Source organism: Columba livia, chromosome 1 (assembly GCF_036013475.1).
Source record: "Columba livia isolate bColLiv1 breed racing homer chromosome 1, bColLiv1.pat.W.v2, whole genome shotgun sequence".
Taxonomy (NCBI): Eukaryota; Metazoa; Chordata; class Aves; order Columbiformes; family Columbidae; genus Columba; species Columba livia.
Genome location: NC_088602.1, coordinates 140,122,235 through 140,137,183, shown reverse-complemented (window position 1 = coordinate 140,137,183; position 14,949 = coordinate 140,122,235). Strand labels below are relative to the sequence as shown.

The 14,949-nt window shown below is 41.2% G+C and overlaps 1 protein-coding gene across 3 annotated transcripts in view; it reads right to left on the bottom strand.

The window, feature by feature from the left end:
• LOC110364013 (uncharacterized) overlaps window positions 1–14,949 on the bottom strand; it is a 272,131-nt gene that overhangs the window by 119,534 nt on the left and 137,648 nt on the right. Inside the window, exons 1-2 of one of the 3 annotated variants that reach the window (XR_010466785.1) lie at window positions 5,302–6,354; window positions 3,464–3,611 (exon numbers count right to left, since the gene is read on the bottom strand). Coding sequence is in view for 2 of the 3 variants with exons in the window: in XM_065033618.1 (XP_064889690.1) it covers window positions 3,464–3,480 (17 nt within the window). In the remaining variant the exon portion in view is untranslated. Of the gene's footprint in view, window positions 1–3,463; window positions 3,612–5,301; window positions 6,355–7,448; window positions 8,005–14,949 lie in introns of those variants that run through there. The other 2 variants (XM_065033618.1, XM_065033610.1) reach the window with 2 other exon arrangements.

The window sequence follows — 14,949 nt, the reverse complement described above, 5'->3', positions numbered from 1 at the left end:
AAAAAAGTAACAAAATCTCTAGACACAGAAGTGGGTGGACAAGGGCAATCTGAGTACTGAGAAAAGCTTTAAAACGGTTGAGGCAAAGACGTACCTTTCCAAAAAAGGAGGAAAAACACTTCAGAAAAGATAACTGCCAATTATGACCTTGAGATATCAGGTCATGCAAAAGAGTAAATTTGCCCTTTCTTACCCTGTATGGCCATATTAGCTTTTCTTATTAGCTGCGTTCCTGATCTGTGGTATTAATAAAGAAAAGGGGGGGGGGAAGCTGTATACCCACTACTTTTTCCAGCGGAAACTCAAGGTTACACCTCCCAGTCTTTTATTTTCCAGTTCTTTTTCACCTTCACACCAGCCAATGACACTCTCCCTCCAAGATGGGAAATAAAAGCCACACTCTAGAAAGTTAAGGAATAAGACGTCGCTTCTCTTGAACAGGAAAACAGAGGAAACGTGACTTTGTGACGCAAAATTCTTACGCAGTCCATTTTTTTTGGGGGGGGAGCGTGGTGTGGAGCAATATTGATGCTACCTCATCTTCCAAGATATACTTCCTTATCTACTGATGCCTAGAAATCCAGACAAACCCAAAGGTACCTTTTAACTTAAAAAGAAGTTGTCAGGCTCAATACAGGTGGAAAAATCTAAGATATTCAAGTGATCAAATTGTCTCCTCTGGTCTTTCTAGACAGCGAATGCCACTGATCAATTATTTTGCAAGTAAAGGGTGAAAGAGCAGCAGATACCTAAACAGCAAGTGCTGAAATAACTGGATAAATTAAAAGGCAAGCCATTTTGAGGACTAGATACACATATCAGGAGGAGTTCTGAAGCAGCTCAAGGTTGGAGACAGGGTTTCCAACAAATAATATGCACCTTCCTATCAGGAATGAAAGGGTAGCACTCCTTAAAAATAGCCACAAATGATGATCCAGATTACATGGCAATGAATTCTAGCATTTAGTAAACCGTCTGGAAGGCTACTTTAAAAGATTATAACTTTAATGCCTAAGCAGAGATTACATAATGGAGAGAAAAACAACACTGCTAACACAATGAAAAATATGTCTTTTTTAACTTCGGAGTGCATCTGCAGAAGAAATTATTAATTTGGCCTTTCAAAAGGGCTTTGATAATGTGACTCATAAAGACCATAAAGAAAACAGAGTAATCATGACTGAAAGTTGGAGTCACGATTAAAAATGAGCTAAGCAGCCAAAAGTAAAATGTAGGAATAAAAAGACGTTTTAAAACTAAAACAGTTAATAGTCGTTGCAGGCAGAGGCCTTGCTGGTATCAGCTTTTAACTTTAGTTAGCGGTCTAGAAAGATCAGCTGTAAAACGGAGCGGCAAAACTGACAAGTGAGGGGAGCGTATTTGGATTGCTGAAGGTTTTAACAAAACTGAGTGAATGTGAAACAGAATACATATATTTTTTTTTAATTATTGAAAAGGCAATCATATTGCAACATTCTCGGACAAGGGAAAAGACCCGGGTGTCATCATAAGAAGTTGACAAAAGCTTTCATGTATATGCAGCAATGCCAAACAAGCCAAGTTTTATGACGCATGCAAAAAACCACGGAATAATGTATTGAAAACATCACCCTTCTAATATACACCTGCCAGGGAAATGCCTTCATGGAGAATGCCATCTATGGTTCTTCTTACCTTGCCTCATTAAAATGACAGAAGTAAGAGGAGTGCAAGGGCAAGTGACTCAAATGATTTGGCTTACAAAAAGACTGCCATATACAAAGACATAAAGAAATTAAACCATTAAATCATGTGCTCATGTTAGGGAGCGCATAAGCAACAGGGAACACAACAGATATACGTACTTTTAAAGTCAGGAACTACGAACTGCAGCCTGACTTTCTTGCCTACTTCCGGTCTTGAATGGGAGATTATTTAGTTAAATTAAATAACAGCAAATTCAAACTATGGGAATACATTATTTCACAATGTGCGGGCTGAGCATGTGAAAATCAGTGCCACAGCCCATCATTAAGGGACATCAGCAGGATTCTGAAAGAATATGGTTCTATTCATAGCCTACAAAAATATAGGATTCAATGGGATTGTTTGCTGGAAGGACCATAAAGACCTTTGCGCAAAGGCATGATAAAGGCATTGGCCAAGGGATCTGGCTGGCCCACTTTCTGACAAGGACAGGGTATTCCAAAAGGATCAAATGTTGGTTGTCTTCACCCTACGTTCTCTTACCAATCAACCCTTTGTAAGAACTGTCGGGGTAGACTCAGCATTAATTAGACTGTGGATCTGATCCAATGCAGTAGTTTCTACTTTTAAATGTTTTCCTGTGGCCAAAAGCAATGGCAAAAAAACAGACAAGTTCACTTGAACTTCACAAAAATACTTAAAAACATGTATGTTTACTTCGCCACCTGTTTTTCCCCTCCCCACAAATCATTTGCAAGAATTTAAATTGCAAGATATTGAGTTACTATACAAATGTGTTTCCTTGCTTACTTTATTATCTTTTTCCCCATCCACACATCGCTATTTGCAAATGCTATTTAATAATTATAAGAGATTCCAAGATGTGTGTCAGATCGTATGGTGGTTTGCTATACTTAGCCTTCAGTCTTGTGGCTAACAATTCACCCAGACTGTGATAATACCTCACCACAACCCACATGCTGCTGCTCTTCAAAGGAAAACAAGGGTGCATAATTAAGAGATGATGAGCTCAAATATAAGACAGGAGATGAGGGAGCAGATTCTGTAACCACACCTGTGAGTGGTTATGTACTACTGAAGAAGTTTCTTCAGCTCCGTCTTCACTCACGGTCTCAGTAAAAGTCACACACGTTTTCAAAATACAGTTGCAGCAGCAGAGGAAAAAAAGCTTTAACACAAATTACTCAGAATTAAGACTGTAAATAAGCGTTATTGACAAATAGCTCTTGTAACAAGTGTAGACTACATCTTAAAAAAATTATATACACTTTTATGATAAATACTGTCAAAATCGCATCCCACAACAATTTTTACTTGAAAATATTCTCAAAGTCTCATTCCAGCCTTTTATGATCTTGTATTTACTGTCATAATATAAAGAACTGTAGGTTAAAATAGCTGTGTGTATATGTTCCATTTCCATGAGGCTAAAGCTTCGGCATACTGCATGAAAATAAAACTTAAGAAGTGGGTTCATATACATTCCAGAGTCTACAGGATCAATCCCTTGTTGGGCATTCAAAATAAACAAAACAAACCACTCTCCTTATAACCGCATATAGCTGGAACAAGCTTTCATGGGTTTGGTCACGATCAGTGAAAAAGCTGAGAAATCTGGGGCAAAGCAAAGCGCAAATAAAGCCAGCCTCGGTGAGGACAACTGACCGTTCCTTCAGAAATATGCATTATGAAATAACAGGATTGCATGCTGAATTGATTTCTGATTTAAAATAAATCAATTAAAAAATTGTTTTACCTAAAAGAAGTCTTCATTCTGTCACCATGAAGGGCTGCATCTCCACAAGCCGGTGCCCTTTTGCAGGGCCAGATCCTCTATGCGGCAGCCCCACCCTCCTCTTCCTCATTTTTTCCCACTGACCGTGAAATACTTTCTAAGACAGGCCCTGGAAAAAAACCCAAAAAACAAACATTTTTAATGGACACCAGATACATTGCTGATTTAATTAGGCAGATTAGAAACAAGTAGATGTATTTGCACACATACATTTGTATTTTCCGTTTCATTTCTAACACATAGGGTAGGCCGGATTCGACTCTCTGCTCAAATCACAGGAAACATCATTAAAAAGTGTTCTACAGAATCAAGCCCTCTCTATCTTTTTAGAATTTAATATAACATGTTTTCCACTGGTACTGGAATAATTCACAAATCAGAGGCTTTTCAGAGTATCTCCAGACAAGCCGATGTATTTTATAATAGTAACAGATGCCAACACAAGACAAGCGTAGAAGGATGTTCCAGAGGTTCTCTCTTCAGCCTGTGGGGTGCTACCGATTTGAAACTCAAGCAGATCTGTTTAACCCTGAGTTTATTATAAACAAAACCAAAACAAACAAAACAACACCCCACTAAATTTAAAAAAAACAGAATTTGAGTAAAACTTTCCCAGTTTATGTCTCTCACTCATAACCTCACCCAGACTATCAAATTATCTGGATCACAGTATCTTTTGCACAGTTAATAATGCTACTGCATAGCAAGTATCCTCCAATATGTCCTTATTCTTATTATGTTTCATACAATTTATTTTATCAATAATTCAGCAGTACATAGAACTATATGGAAATTGATTGTTGCTATAAACTGTTTTGCATATTGTATCATCTGCTGGCTTTAATTCATTATTTAAATGGCACTGTAATTATACTACATTTCATATTCTATTTAACAGGAGAATGTTGAATATGAATACAAAGTGATAAAACCAACTTTTTCCAGTATCTCCAAAAACACCCATTTATTTTCAAATAATCAGCTCCATCATTTGAAAACAAAGCAAAAATACAGTATTTAAGGTTCGGCAACTTAAGCTCAATTTTTTGCAAACAAATGCACAAAGAAAGATATTGTTCAGCTATCATTAGGACCATGAAATTAATATTAAGCTGCTTGTTTTGTTTTTTTTTTTTTTTTTAATTTAGAACTAAATATGTAACCTGAAACCACAATCCCATATTATTATGTTTGCTGAAAGTGCAAATTGATATTAAAAGAAAAACATTATGGTTATATTGAGATGTGCGTTAGGGGATGATGACATATATTACAGACAGTTTATTAAATAATGCCAAAGCCAAAAGAATTTTGTACTCCCAGCACCTACTACATGTTTATTTATGTAAGATCCCACAACCACAGAAAAACACTCTTACAAACAAATGATACCCTATCAGTAAGGATGTTCACAGTTTCAAATAGTCCTAGATCCTAAGAGGTTTCAAATACACAATTTTGAAATCTCAGCGCCTGCATAATGCAGGGTTAGATAAAGTCCATGTGCTATATTTTGCACACAGACAGAAAAATACAATTAACCTGCAGAATAATATCAATACTATAGTATTTGTAGACATGTTTATTCACGCAGAAACCTTTTTTTCTCTGAACTGCAGAATATTAGGTGATATGTGTACCTTTCATCATACCGGAGTGCTCCGATACACAACACTGACTTTTAAATCCAAATACATAGTATGAAAAAAATATTAGCACGCTAGTATTTTACTGCTTTATAACAGTCACTCAACAAAGCCCTCCCATCCACATATTCCATGTCAGAAAAGCACACTTACTCCAGGCTGTTTGCATTCGTATTTATGAAGGTGCTCTGCAAGATGGGGAGCAAACAGAAATCCGAGGGTTAACACAGGAAAAGAGGGGAAAAAAAAGAAAAAGCAACACCAAAATCAAGAAAAGGAAGATGATCAGCAGACAACAGCCTAACAAAAAACCAACAGAGAATTTAGTGTCTTGGTATTGCCTGGATACCAGCTTGGGATTTAGGCAGCCTTGCATTACAAGGACTATTCCCTTGAAAATCTAGCCCACAGTTCCTGCGCTGTTTTCTACCAATACCGCATCCAAGCTGTGACTAAACACCTCATTATGCTTCTCTGGCACTATCTGAAGCAAACATGTTGTATAATTTTATGTGGCACCTCAGAGCATAGGGGAAAAAAAGAGGCTATTTTCTCTACTGTACGGTAATAAAATGACAAACAGCAAGTTCCATGCAAAAGCTTGCATGATCAGCAAATGTTTCCCCCCCCCTTTTCTTTCGGTGGTAGGCAACAGGTGACAAAATACAGCCCTCCAGCTTTAAAAATAAGAAAATTTACAACATATCTATAATATAGTATCTTTTTTTATTTCCTCTTTAATTAAAATTGAATGAAAAGGTTTAACTGGGCCTCTACGTGGGCTTCAGAAAGTAAATGCCTTCCTTAGCATATACTCGTAGATTGTAGATGTTTCATGTAAAGAAAATACAGCCCTCTCAGTTACAAATAATAACCAGTGGCTTTAGGTAACAATCTGGTATTGACAGATCTTAAAAGAGAAAACCCACACTGCATTTTCAAAGGAACTGCATGCCTCGAATACTTCACTACAATCTCTTTTTCCAATAACTTGCTAATTGATTTTAAATATGTAGATGAATTATGAGGCAATAACCTTCAATTCTCTTAGCTCTGACTCCAGACAAATGCTAAGTTCTGATTTATGAATATCTGAAAGATTTAATTTGCTGTTCGCGGCACTCAAACAGTTAATCTAATTTATGAGAAGTAAGAATACATTAAAGATTCCTGCGATTTTCTTCTTCAAGCTTCACCACTTCAAAAGCATTTTTCCCATCTATTATTATTATTATTATTATTATTATTATTAGTAGTAGTAGTAGTATTATTTAGAAATATTCTTCCTTCATGCACTGGACATATTACTAGAGTTCAGGGGGCCGCATCAGCTACAAGATTCCCTTGCCAGTCTCCCTGCTGCTCATTAAATAATTTCACTCCCATCCGTGCATACACAGCTGGTCAAGTGCAAGAAATGACTTTGCTGCATTCAGCTATATCTCACTCACTTCCACAAAAAGCTTTGTGGGGGGGTAAAAAATATCATAATCTACGAAAATTATCAGACTCTATCACTGTCCGTTTCTTGAGTCTTCTATTGCCCACGCAACATTTCTAAAGCAGCGGGACGCCGTGCTGTAGCTGTACACTTGTGTCCCTTTTAGAGAAAAACCCCATCACGACAGGCTAAAAACGGTTCAGTTCTGTCAACTCACAATTAAAAAAGAATCTTTCTTTAAAGACACTATTTCGTGAAATATTTAAGTGCTTAAAAAAGTAGCTTTCTATTTGGAAAGCTTTGCAGTTTCTTCCCTTTACAAAAATACAGCTTTGCAGCACCAGCAAAGAGAAACTGGTACAGCAGATGGTTAAAATTCTGCATCATTTTTAACAGCCTTAAGAGAAAGCACTGCCTTTTTTTTTCGGGGGGGGGGGGGGGGCGGGAGGGAGGTGGGGGGGAAGGAAGAGAGGTGGATGGAGAGAAAAAAAGCTGAGAACAGCAATTTGCAGCCCTTTTTTTTTTTCCCTTTCCTTGACAGCAGCTAGCCACGCCTCAGTCTGGCCCTTCCTCCAACCTCTGCTAACCTAAAAACCAGCGCCAACCTGGCAGCAGGCCATATATTCAAAAGTAAACATTATTCTCCTGCCATTTTTCAGCGGTGTTTATCAGATCCTGATCTTACCCCCCCCACCCCCCCACCGCACCCCCCAGCTGCAGCTGAAATCCCTGTCTTTGCCCCGCTTTGTCTCGCTTTGCAACTGCATCAAGACATCAAAGTCACGCTCTTATCTAACATGGCAAACTTGCAAAAACGCGTTAGAGGGTTTTTGTTTTTTTGTTTTTTTTTTTTTTTTACCTTCACCCAGTGAAGCAGCGGACTATTTTGGAGCGGGAAAACCAAAGTCAGCCGTGTCTGTACGTACTGCTGTCCCGCAGGACGGGATGGTACCTTCTTCTCCATCACTACACGAACAGGCTCTCCCTGACACAATGCATAAGCTTCTTTCAAAGCCTATAGCTGCCGTTTAGGAACCTGGCTTTTCCTTCCACAGCTATTCAGTTTTCTCATTTAATCGCTACAGGAGTGATTAAAAAAAAAATCTATATATATAAAATAAAAAAGTCCTTCTATGAGCAATAGTGAGGACGCCCATCCAGCACTGCACCTGACTCTTTGTTATCCCTCACCATTCATTCCCTGTCCCTTCCGCTCCTCGCTTCCTCCTCCCACCTTGCGCCGCTCCTCATTTATAAAAGCTCTACAAATAAATAAATAAATAACAAATTCAAAACTAGGCTAATTAAACTAGTTGCCCGTTACAGTTTGGGTGTATTTTCTTTTTTTACCTAGTCGTACACTGCATTGAATGGAGAGTTGACATACCGGCAGAAAAAAAAAAAAAAAGACTAAAAAAAAGACTAAAAAAGGGGGGGGGGGGGGGTGTAGAAATAAATAAATAGGGATGCTGCCGCTTGAATCCTCCGAGCCACCCCCTCCGGCCGGGCGCTGGAGAGCCGCTCCGCTCCGCTCCGCTCCGTCCCGGGGCGCGGAGCCCGAGCATCGGCCATGTTGTCCGCAGCGCCCGGGCTGCCGGGCTCGGGTGGCGGCGCTGGCAGCAAAGCGGGTGTCAGGCTAGGGCAAAGTTTTATTGTTCGGCGCTCTTATTTCTGCCTCGTAGGGTGGGGTGGGTGCGTGTGTATGTGTGTGTGGGGGGTATCTTTATTTTATTTAATTCGTAAAGGCGCCCCCTCTCCCCCGGCGGCCCAGCAGGCTGGTTGCAGCGGGACGCAGCGGCCGCACGGAGCAGGTAGCGCAGGCCCAGGGACGTCGCCCCCGTCCTTCCCCACCCCGCTCCCCCCCGCCCTGTTCTCCAGCCACTGTAATGTACAAATAACGCGGAGCGGGCTTTTTTTTTTTTTTTTTAGTCAAAACAGTCATGTGCGAGTGGCCCGGCGAACAAAAGCCTTTATTTATTTATTTAGCCTGCGCATAGATAAGGAGGAGCCTTTTGTGCACATAAATTTCACACACGCATCAAGAAAGGGAGATGCCGCGCTGCTTCCCCGCGGGCTGACACAGCTTGTCTGGAAGCGCCACAGGACAGCCTGGAGGCTCATTAATAATTGCGAATGGCTCGCCATTTCCATATTTAAATTGTGAAGCAGCGTATGATTAATTAAGAAGGGAGGGGGGGGGAAAAAAAGGGCGGGGGGGGGGGGGGGGGTGCGAAAAGAGGCAAGGCCTGCGCTGTGTGTCCAAGCTGCCTGGCTGGAGAGGCTGCCCCGCTTTAACTCCTTCTTTCCCACGGCTTCGGGGCTCGCAGGATGCCCCCCCTCCCCGGGCTGGTGCCTGGGAACTCGGAGTGAATATTAATTCTGCTATTTTTGTGTAGTTAGGCAACCACGTGAGTCCTTTTGCGAGGCCCTGAATAGCCACAAACTATTGAAGGGAGTTCGCTGCAATCCACTCATCATTAGCTTTTCATTTGGGGGAAAAAAAAAAATAAAAATTGCTTATAAATTTTAGCGTCATTGCAAATTAATGTATTTTCGAGCAGCGAGGTTAAAAGAATATTTACAAAGTTATTTATATAAAGAAATATTGCAATTAAGATCCAGTAAAATGTGTAATTTAAACTCATCCAAGTGCTCCAAACTATGAAAATATTTCACATTGAAACGCTGTGATTAACTTGCAGAGCCTCAGATCCTCAAACACAAATGAAGACAAGTAATAAATACGCTGTATACAGTAATCAAAATATTTAACAATAATCAGAGAGAGCTTAAACTTCAGATTATTCTGTTGTGTTTTTTTTTTTCTCCCAAGCACTTGTTTTTCAGTTCTAACTGTAACAGATGCCTGTTTTTTTTTAATTATTATTTTTTCCCGTTTTTGTTTTGTTGGGGGGGGGTGTTTGTGTTTTGGGGTTTTTTTTGTTTGGTTGGGTTTGTTGTTGTTGTTGCTGTTGTTCTGGGTTTGGGGGGTTGGTTTGTTTGTTTTGTCTCAAAAGGGAAAAAGGCTGTATTTCTAACTACTATTTAGTTACCGAAATCTCCTGCAAGATTCACTCTACGCAAACTCCGGCTGTGACAACCCCTGTTCCAGCAACCAGCCCCTCCGTGAGTGACGCGGAGCGCGGATGCGATGAGCTGCCCCTGCGCTCAGGGGCCACTTGCGCACCCACTACCCAGCTCCTTCTCTTCGAGCATCTCCCCTCGGTCGTGGCCCTTGGGTGGCCGGGAGCGGCCGCCAGGCTGGGGCAAGTGGGCCCGGGGCGGTGGGCCCGGGGCGATCCCGAGCTGTGGGGAAGCTGATGGTGCCGGGAGCGCGCCCGGCGTGGCGGGAGCGCGGCCCCGCCGCTGCGGGTACCCCCGCAACACCACCACACACACCACCACCACCACCCCCGGTCACGTGACCGGCGTGATGCAGCAGCGGCTGCAGTGTCAATCATCATGGAAAACACATCTCGCCGCCCTGCCGGCCCTGCGGATGCTGCTGCCGACCCCGTTCGGACTCCTGACCAGCCCGTGCTGGCGTTTTTTAACCCTTTTAAACAAAATTATATCCCTGGTTTTAAATGCAGTTATCCCGGGGTTTCATCTACATCTGTTTGGTTATTTATGCCCATTTAATCTTCAATTTCCTTCATTAATAGTTAGTGTGGCACAGCAGAAGCAAAGCCTTATGTTTTTTTTTTTTTTTTTTTTTTTCCTGCAGATGAGCACTTTATTTGGCTAGGGGACGTGCAAAATAGATGGACTGTGTACTAAACTGAAGCTATCTTCTTCTTCTTAAGCCACAGACACATATATTATTGTGTCCAGTTCGGGGCCTCTCAGTTCAAGAAAGACAGGGAACTGCTGGAGAGAGTCCAGTGCAGAGCCACAAAGATGATGAAGGGAGTGGAGCATCTCCCTTATGAAGAAAGGCTGAGGGAGGTGGGTCTCTTTAGCTTGGAGAAGAGGAGACTGAGGGGTGACCTTATTAATGTTTATAAATATGTAAAGGGTGAGTGTCACGAGGATGGAGCCAGGCTCTTCTCGGTGACAAACAATGATAGGACAAGGGGCAATGGGTACAAACTGGAACACAGGAGGTTCCACTTAAATATGAGAAGAAACTTCTTCTCAGTGAGGGTGCCAGAGCACTGGAACAGGCTGCCCAGGGAGGTTGTGGAGTGTCCTTCTCCGGAGACATTCAAAACTCACCTGGATAAAATTCCCGTGTAACCTCATCCAGGTGTTCCTGCTCCAGGAGGAACTAGACTAGTTGATCTTTCGAGGTCTCTTCCAATCCCTGACATTCTGTGATTCTGTGCTTCATTTGACTTATTAAAAACCTTTTTCACAGAGTATGAATTCTGGATATTACTTGCCAGGCAGCTCCAACAAGCTGAGTTTATCCTTGTATGAACTAGGCTACTTAGTCTTTATTTCCTCAGTGTGGTCAATTCAGAACCTGGTACCAAGTTTGTCCTGACAAGCTGTAATCCCATTGGTATTATTCAGCATATTAATTAATGTTCTGAGCAAGGACAGAAAGGAGGTGCTGCGAAATGAAACAAATCCATTTACAGGGCCCCAGTTTTAGGACCCTGTTACCACCCACTAGATGCTTTGTATTAGAAAGAACTTTCCCCCATCTATGTATTAGCATACACACATCTAGCAGAGTCCCTCTGTTTCCTCTAAAGCATTTGGTAATTGCTCTGATGACAGAGATTAGGGAGAGAGCTGAAACACCAGTGGTCTGACCAGGGATGAAAAATGTTAGTGTTTGCCTTCCTGCTACCAACATTCTCTAAAAGTTTTTACTGGGTGTAATCTGTTTATCCTTGTAATATGTGAAGCCACACTGGGCAACTTACCAAAACGATTCTATAACTACCACCATCGAGAAAAGTTTCACCCCTTCACAGATCAGAATAAAGTCTATTCTGCCATGCAGTACAAAGAGAAAATGTTTTGCATTTGAGTTGGCACCTAAAAGTAAATAAACAAACAAAAAGCATACCGAGCAAATCCTAGCCCATGAGGGCTTATGAAGGCAGGCCCAAATTGTTTAGGTATGTATTTCTTTTAGAGACTACAGTATTCTTTGGAGGATATAATCTTTTACCTGTAAAAATGGTAATAAATCCTTGGCTTAAAATGAATAAAAAAAACTTGCTGTTCTCTCTTATGAAGTTTGTTAAGTGTAGTCACAAAAACAGATACCAAATATTTTGTTAAAACAAGTGAAAGTTGCCCATGTAAAGATGTTCTTTATCAGCAGCTTTCTTGTATATTTATTGCTTTTCTCTTGTTTAAAGCAGCATGACATTGTCAGAGCTAATACTAACCAAATAGACCTGCATGGATGGAACATCAGTAGGACTTAATTTCTCGTTTCAAAAATAAGTTTTAGAACAAGCGAAAATATGTTTTAAAAATAATTAAAGGTATACTGTGGGTGTTAAAATTGGAAAAGTCAGTAACGATTTTAGTCTGTTTTTTCTCATTTCTTACATGCATGTTCAATTACAGACTTCTCAGTATTATGATGCTTATGTGAATTGGCTAGTCATTCCAAACTTGACATGCTTGCTTGAAATGATCCCTCTACGCTTTGTAGCTCAGAGTATGAGGAAGCTGCACAGTTGCATCTTACTAAATTCAAATGGAAAAAATACTCCCTTAAAAATCTTCACTACATTATTAAGTGATCCAAAATATGATAGGTGGGGCCAGCCCAACTGCCAAGTGGTATGATTGCCAGATGCCTCCTATTGTAAGACTGCATTTTCAGTTGCTTAAAAACTGCCAAACTTAGAACGGTTTGGCTGAAAATTTCCCTCACCAGGTGTGTGCCTCAGGGATAACTTATTTGAAAATCTGCAGCCAAACAGCTCAGACCTTTCCAAGAACGCGCCTATCAACTGTTTGGTCCGTGCCGCCAAATTACAAAAACCTTTTATTTGAGAAGCTCCTGAATCCCCATGTTTGGAGCAGAGATTAGGACGGGAGGTGGCCTGTTAAGGAAGTTGATTTTGCTGCTTCGTTCTAGCCAGGCTGTAAACATTTGAAAACTTCAGCTCGTGTACTCTTGCTAGGGACTTGCTGGAGATTAACAGGAAAAATTCCCAAAGATCTCACTTGTGCTAAACATGCTGCTTCCTCTCATATCTGTCCGGGTTGATGAGATGGCATCTAAAACCACCGCATGCTCTACACCAGAATTCTTAATTCAGCCATCAGCTGAATCAGAAGCACCAATCTGGGTGCCACGAAACAAGCGTCTTTGGCTTGCCATAGTTCTCCCGCTTGCATCCAGACAGCCTAGTGGAAGTTGTTTGGTTTCAGTTAATTTCAGGTGCAAGAGACACTCAGGATTATTGAGTCCAACCATAACCTGACTCTAGCACTAAACCATGTCCCTGAGAACCTTGTCTAAACGCCTTTTGAACACCTCCAGGGATGGTGACTCCAGCACCAGAAGAGCCCAACACCCTCCATGCTACAACCTCCTTTCAGGTAGTTGTAGAGAGTGATCAGGTCTCCCCTCAGCCTCCTTTTCTCAAAGCTAAAATGCCTCTGGTATCTTTCTCATTCCTGGTATCTTATGCTTTTAAGCACAACAAACTTCAGTGTGAAGAGTGAACAAGAGGCTCTGAAATGCCCATTATCTGTATTTCAAGCACCAGCCAAGGATGTCCACACACAAAACACTTCTTCAGAAGAAGAAGAACTAAAGATACCAAACCAAAAAGAGAAGGGAGAAGGCCAACAGTAAACTGATAGAGCCCGGCAGAGCAAGGGCAGCAAGTTGGGTGCAGAAGGCGGGAGTAGACTCTCAGTCACAGCCGGGAAGCTAAAACTATTTGCAAAAAGAAAAATGGGCTTCTTGGCTGGGGAAGCAAATGGGTGCAGGCAGGAGAGTGACAGTGCTGAGAAGACAGGACATTGTCAAGAGAAAAGATGCAATCACCAGCAACTCTATTTTGTTTCTCTATGGAGGTGCTTTAAATAGGGAATATTGCCATCAGTTGGCTCAAAGAGGAGGACACTGTGCAATGGCTCAGAAAACTCCACTCCTGATGACTCATTTGGATGTTAGTAGACTGCTACGAGATAATAGCTCTGTTTATGGAGTTTGCTCTTAAGCCCCCTCTAACTTGCAAAAAATGACGTGCACAAGCATTTCATTCACACACATATACACATGCATACATGTGTTAAAACTGTGTTAAAACAGGGGTTAATCTTGTCCAAACAGGATTAAAGAGTATAGAGTCACACAGAAAACATAGGAGTAATATGTACTGTGCAGCAGCATTTCTTGTGTACAGCCCCCGTATGACAGAATTCTCAATCATAGGCCTGTATTCCACCTTTTCTGCTGGGTCCCAGCTTCATTCAATGGAAGGAACAAAACAATGCCAATATTAGCAGCTACTCTATTTTGATTTCTCCTTGCTGAACACAGCCCCATGTCTTATTTATTGAATGCTTCTCAAACTACCCACCGAAGCCTGAATTACAAGGTTTTCCTGTGACACTTCTTACCATTGTAGTCCTGGAGTGCTTCTCAGAGATCCACTGATTTATCTTCACGGAAATCCCGTGAGCTGAAGGACAGATACTACCCACCTTTTAAAGAGTATGAATTTGGCACAAGTATCGCATCCATGCTGGGTGCCCATACTGAGAGATGGAGAACCTGGATTTTCAAGTTACTCGGCTTTATAAAGTACCGTATATATAGGCATTGTATGTTGAAAGCACCTTTCCCCTTGATTTCACTGGCAGTGGCAAACGTTTGCCATAGCTCACAACCTAATGAGAATATAAGGAACTAATATTAACAGATTTACAATATGAGTGTGTTAAAAAACAAAAGTAAAAGACCCAACCGAATGTATTTCTGCCAAATACACATGCCTCCTTCTTGACAAGGCAAAGTTTTAAAGCGAGTGTTACCATGTGCTAGGGGGTTATGTAACATTACCCATTATCCCAGTTTAATAAAACTTGTTTTCTTAGCATTATAGTGTTGGAACACAATATAAAATAAAACCAGTTAAAAACCAAACCAAACCAAACCAAACCAAACCAAACCAAACCAAACCAAACCAAACCAAACCAAACTATTTTATATCCTTTAATATCTTTGTTCTAAGTAAATATTAAGATTTGAGGGAGGTTTGACTCATAAGTTTTGAACTGCGGAGCTGACAATACCAGTAGTGCCTTAGGGGAAGGTGTAACGCGTTGCTGAGTCTTCCCTTTTCAGTGTTGGAGCAGAATGCAGCACGTGTGGGTTGGGACTCACGGTTGCTGAACCTGGTGGCTGCTCAGTGGTCCACATGGAC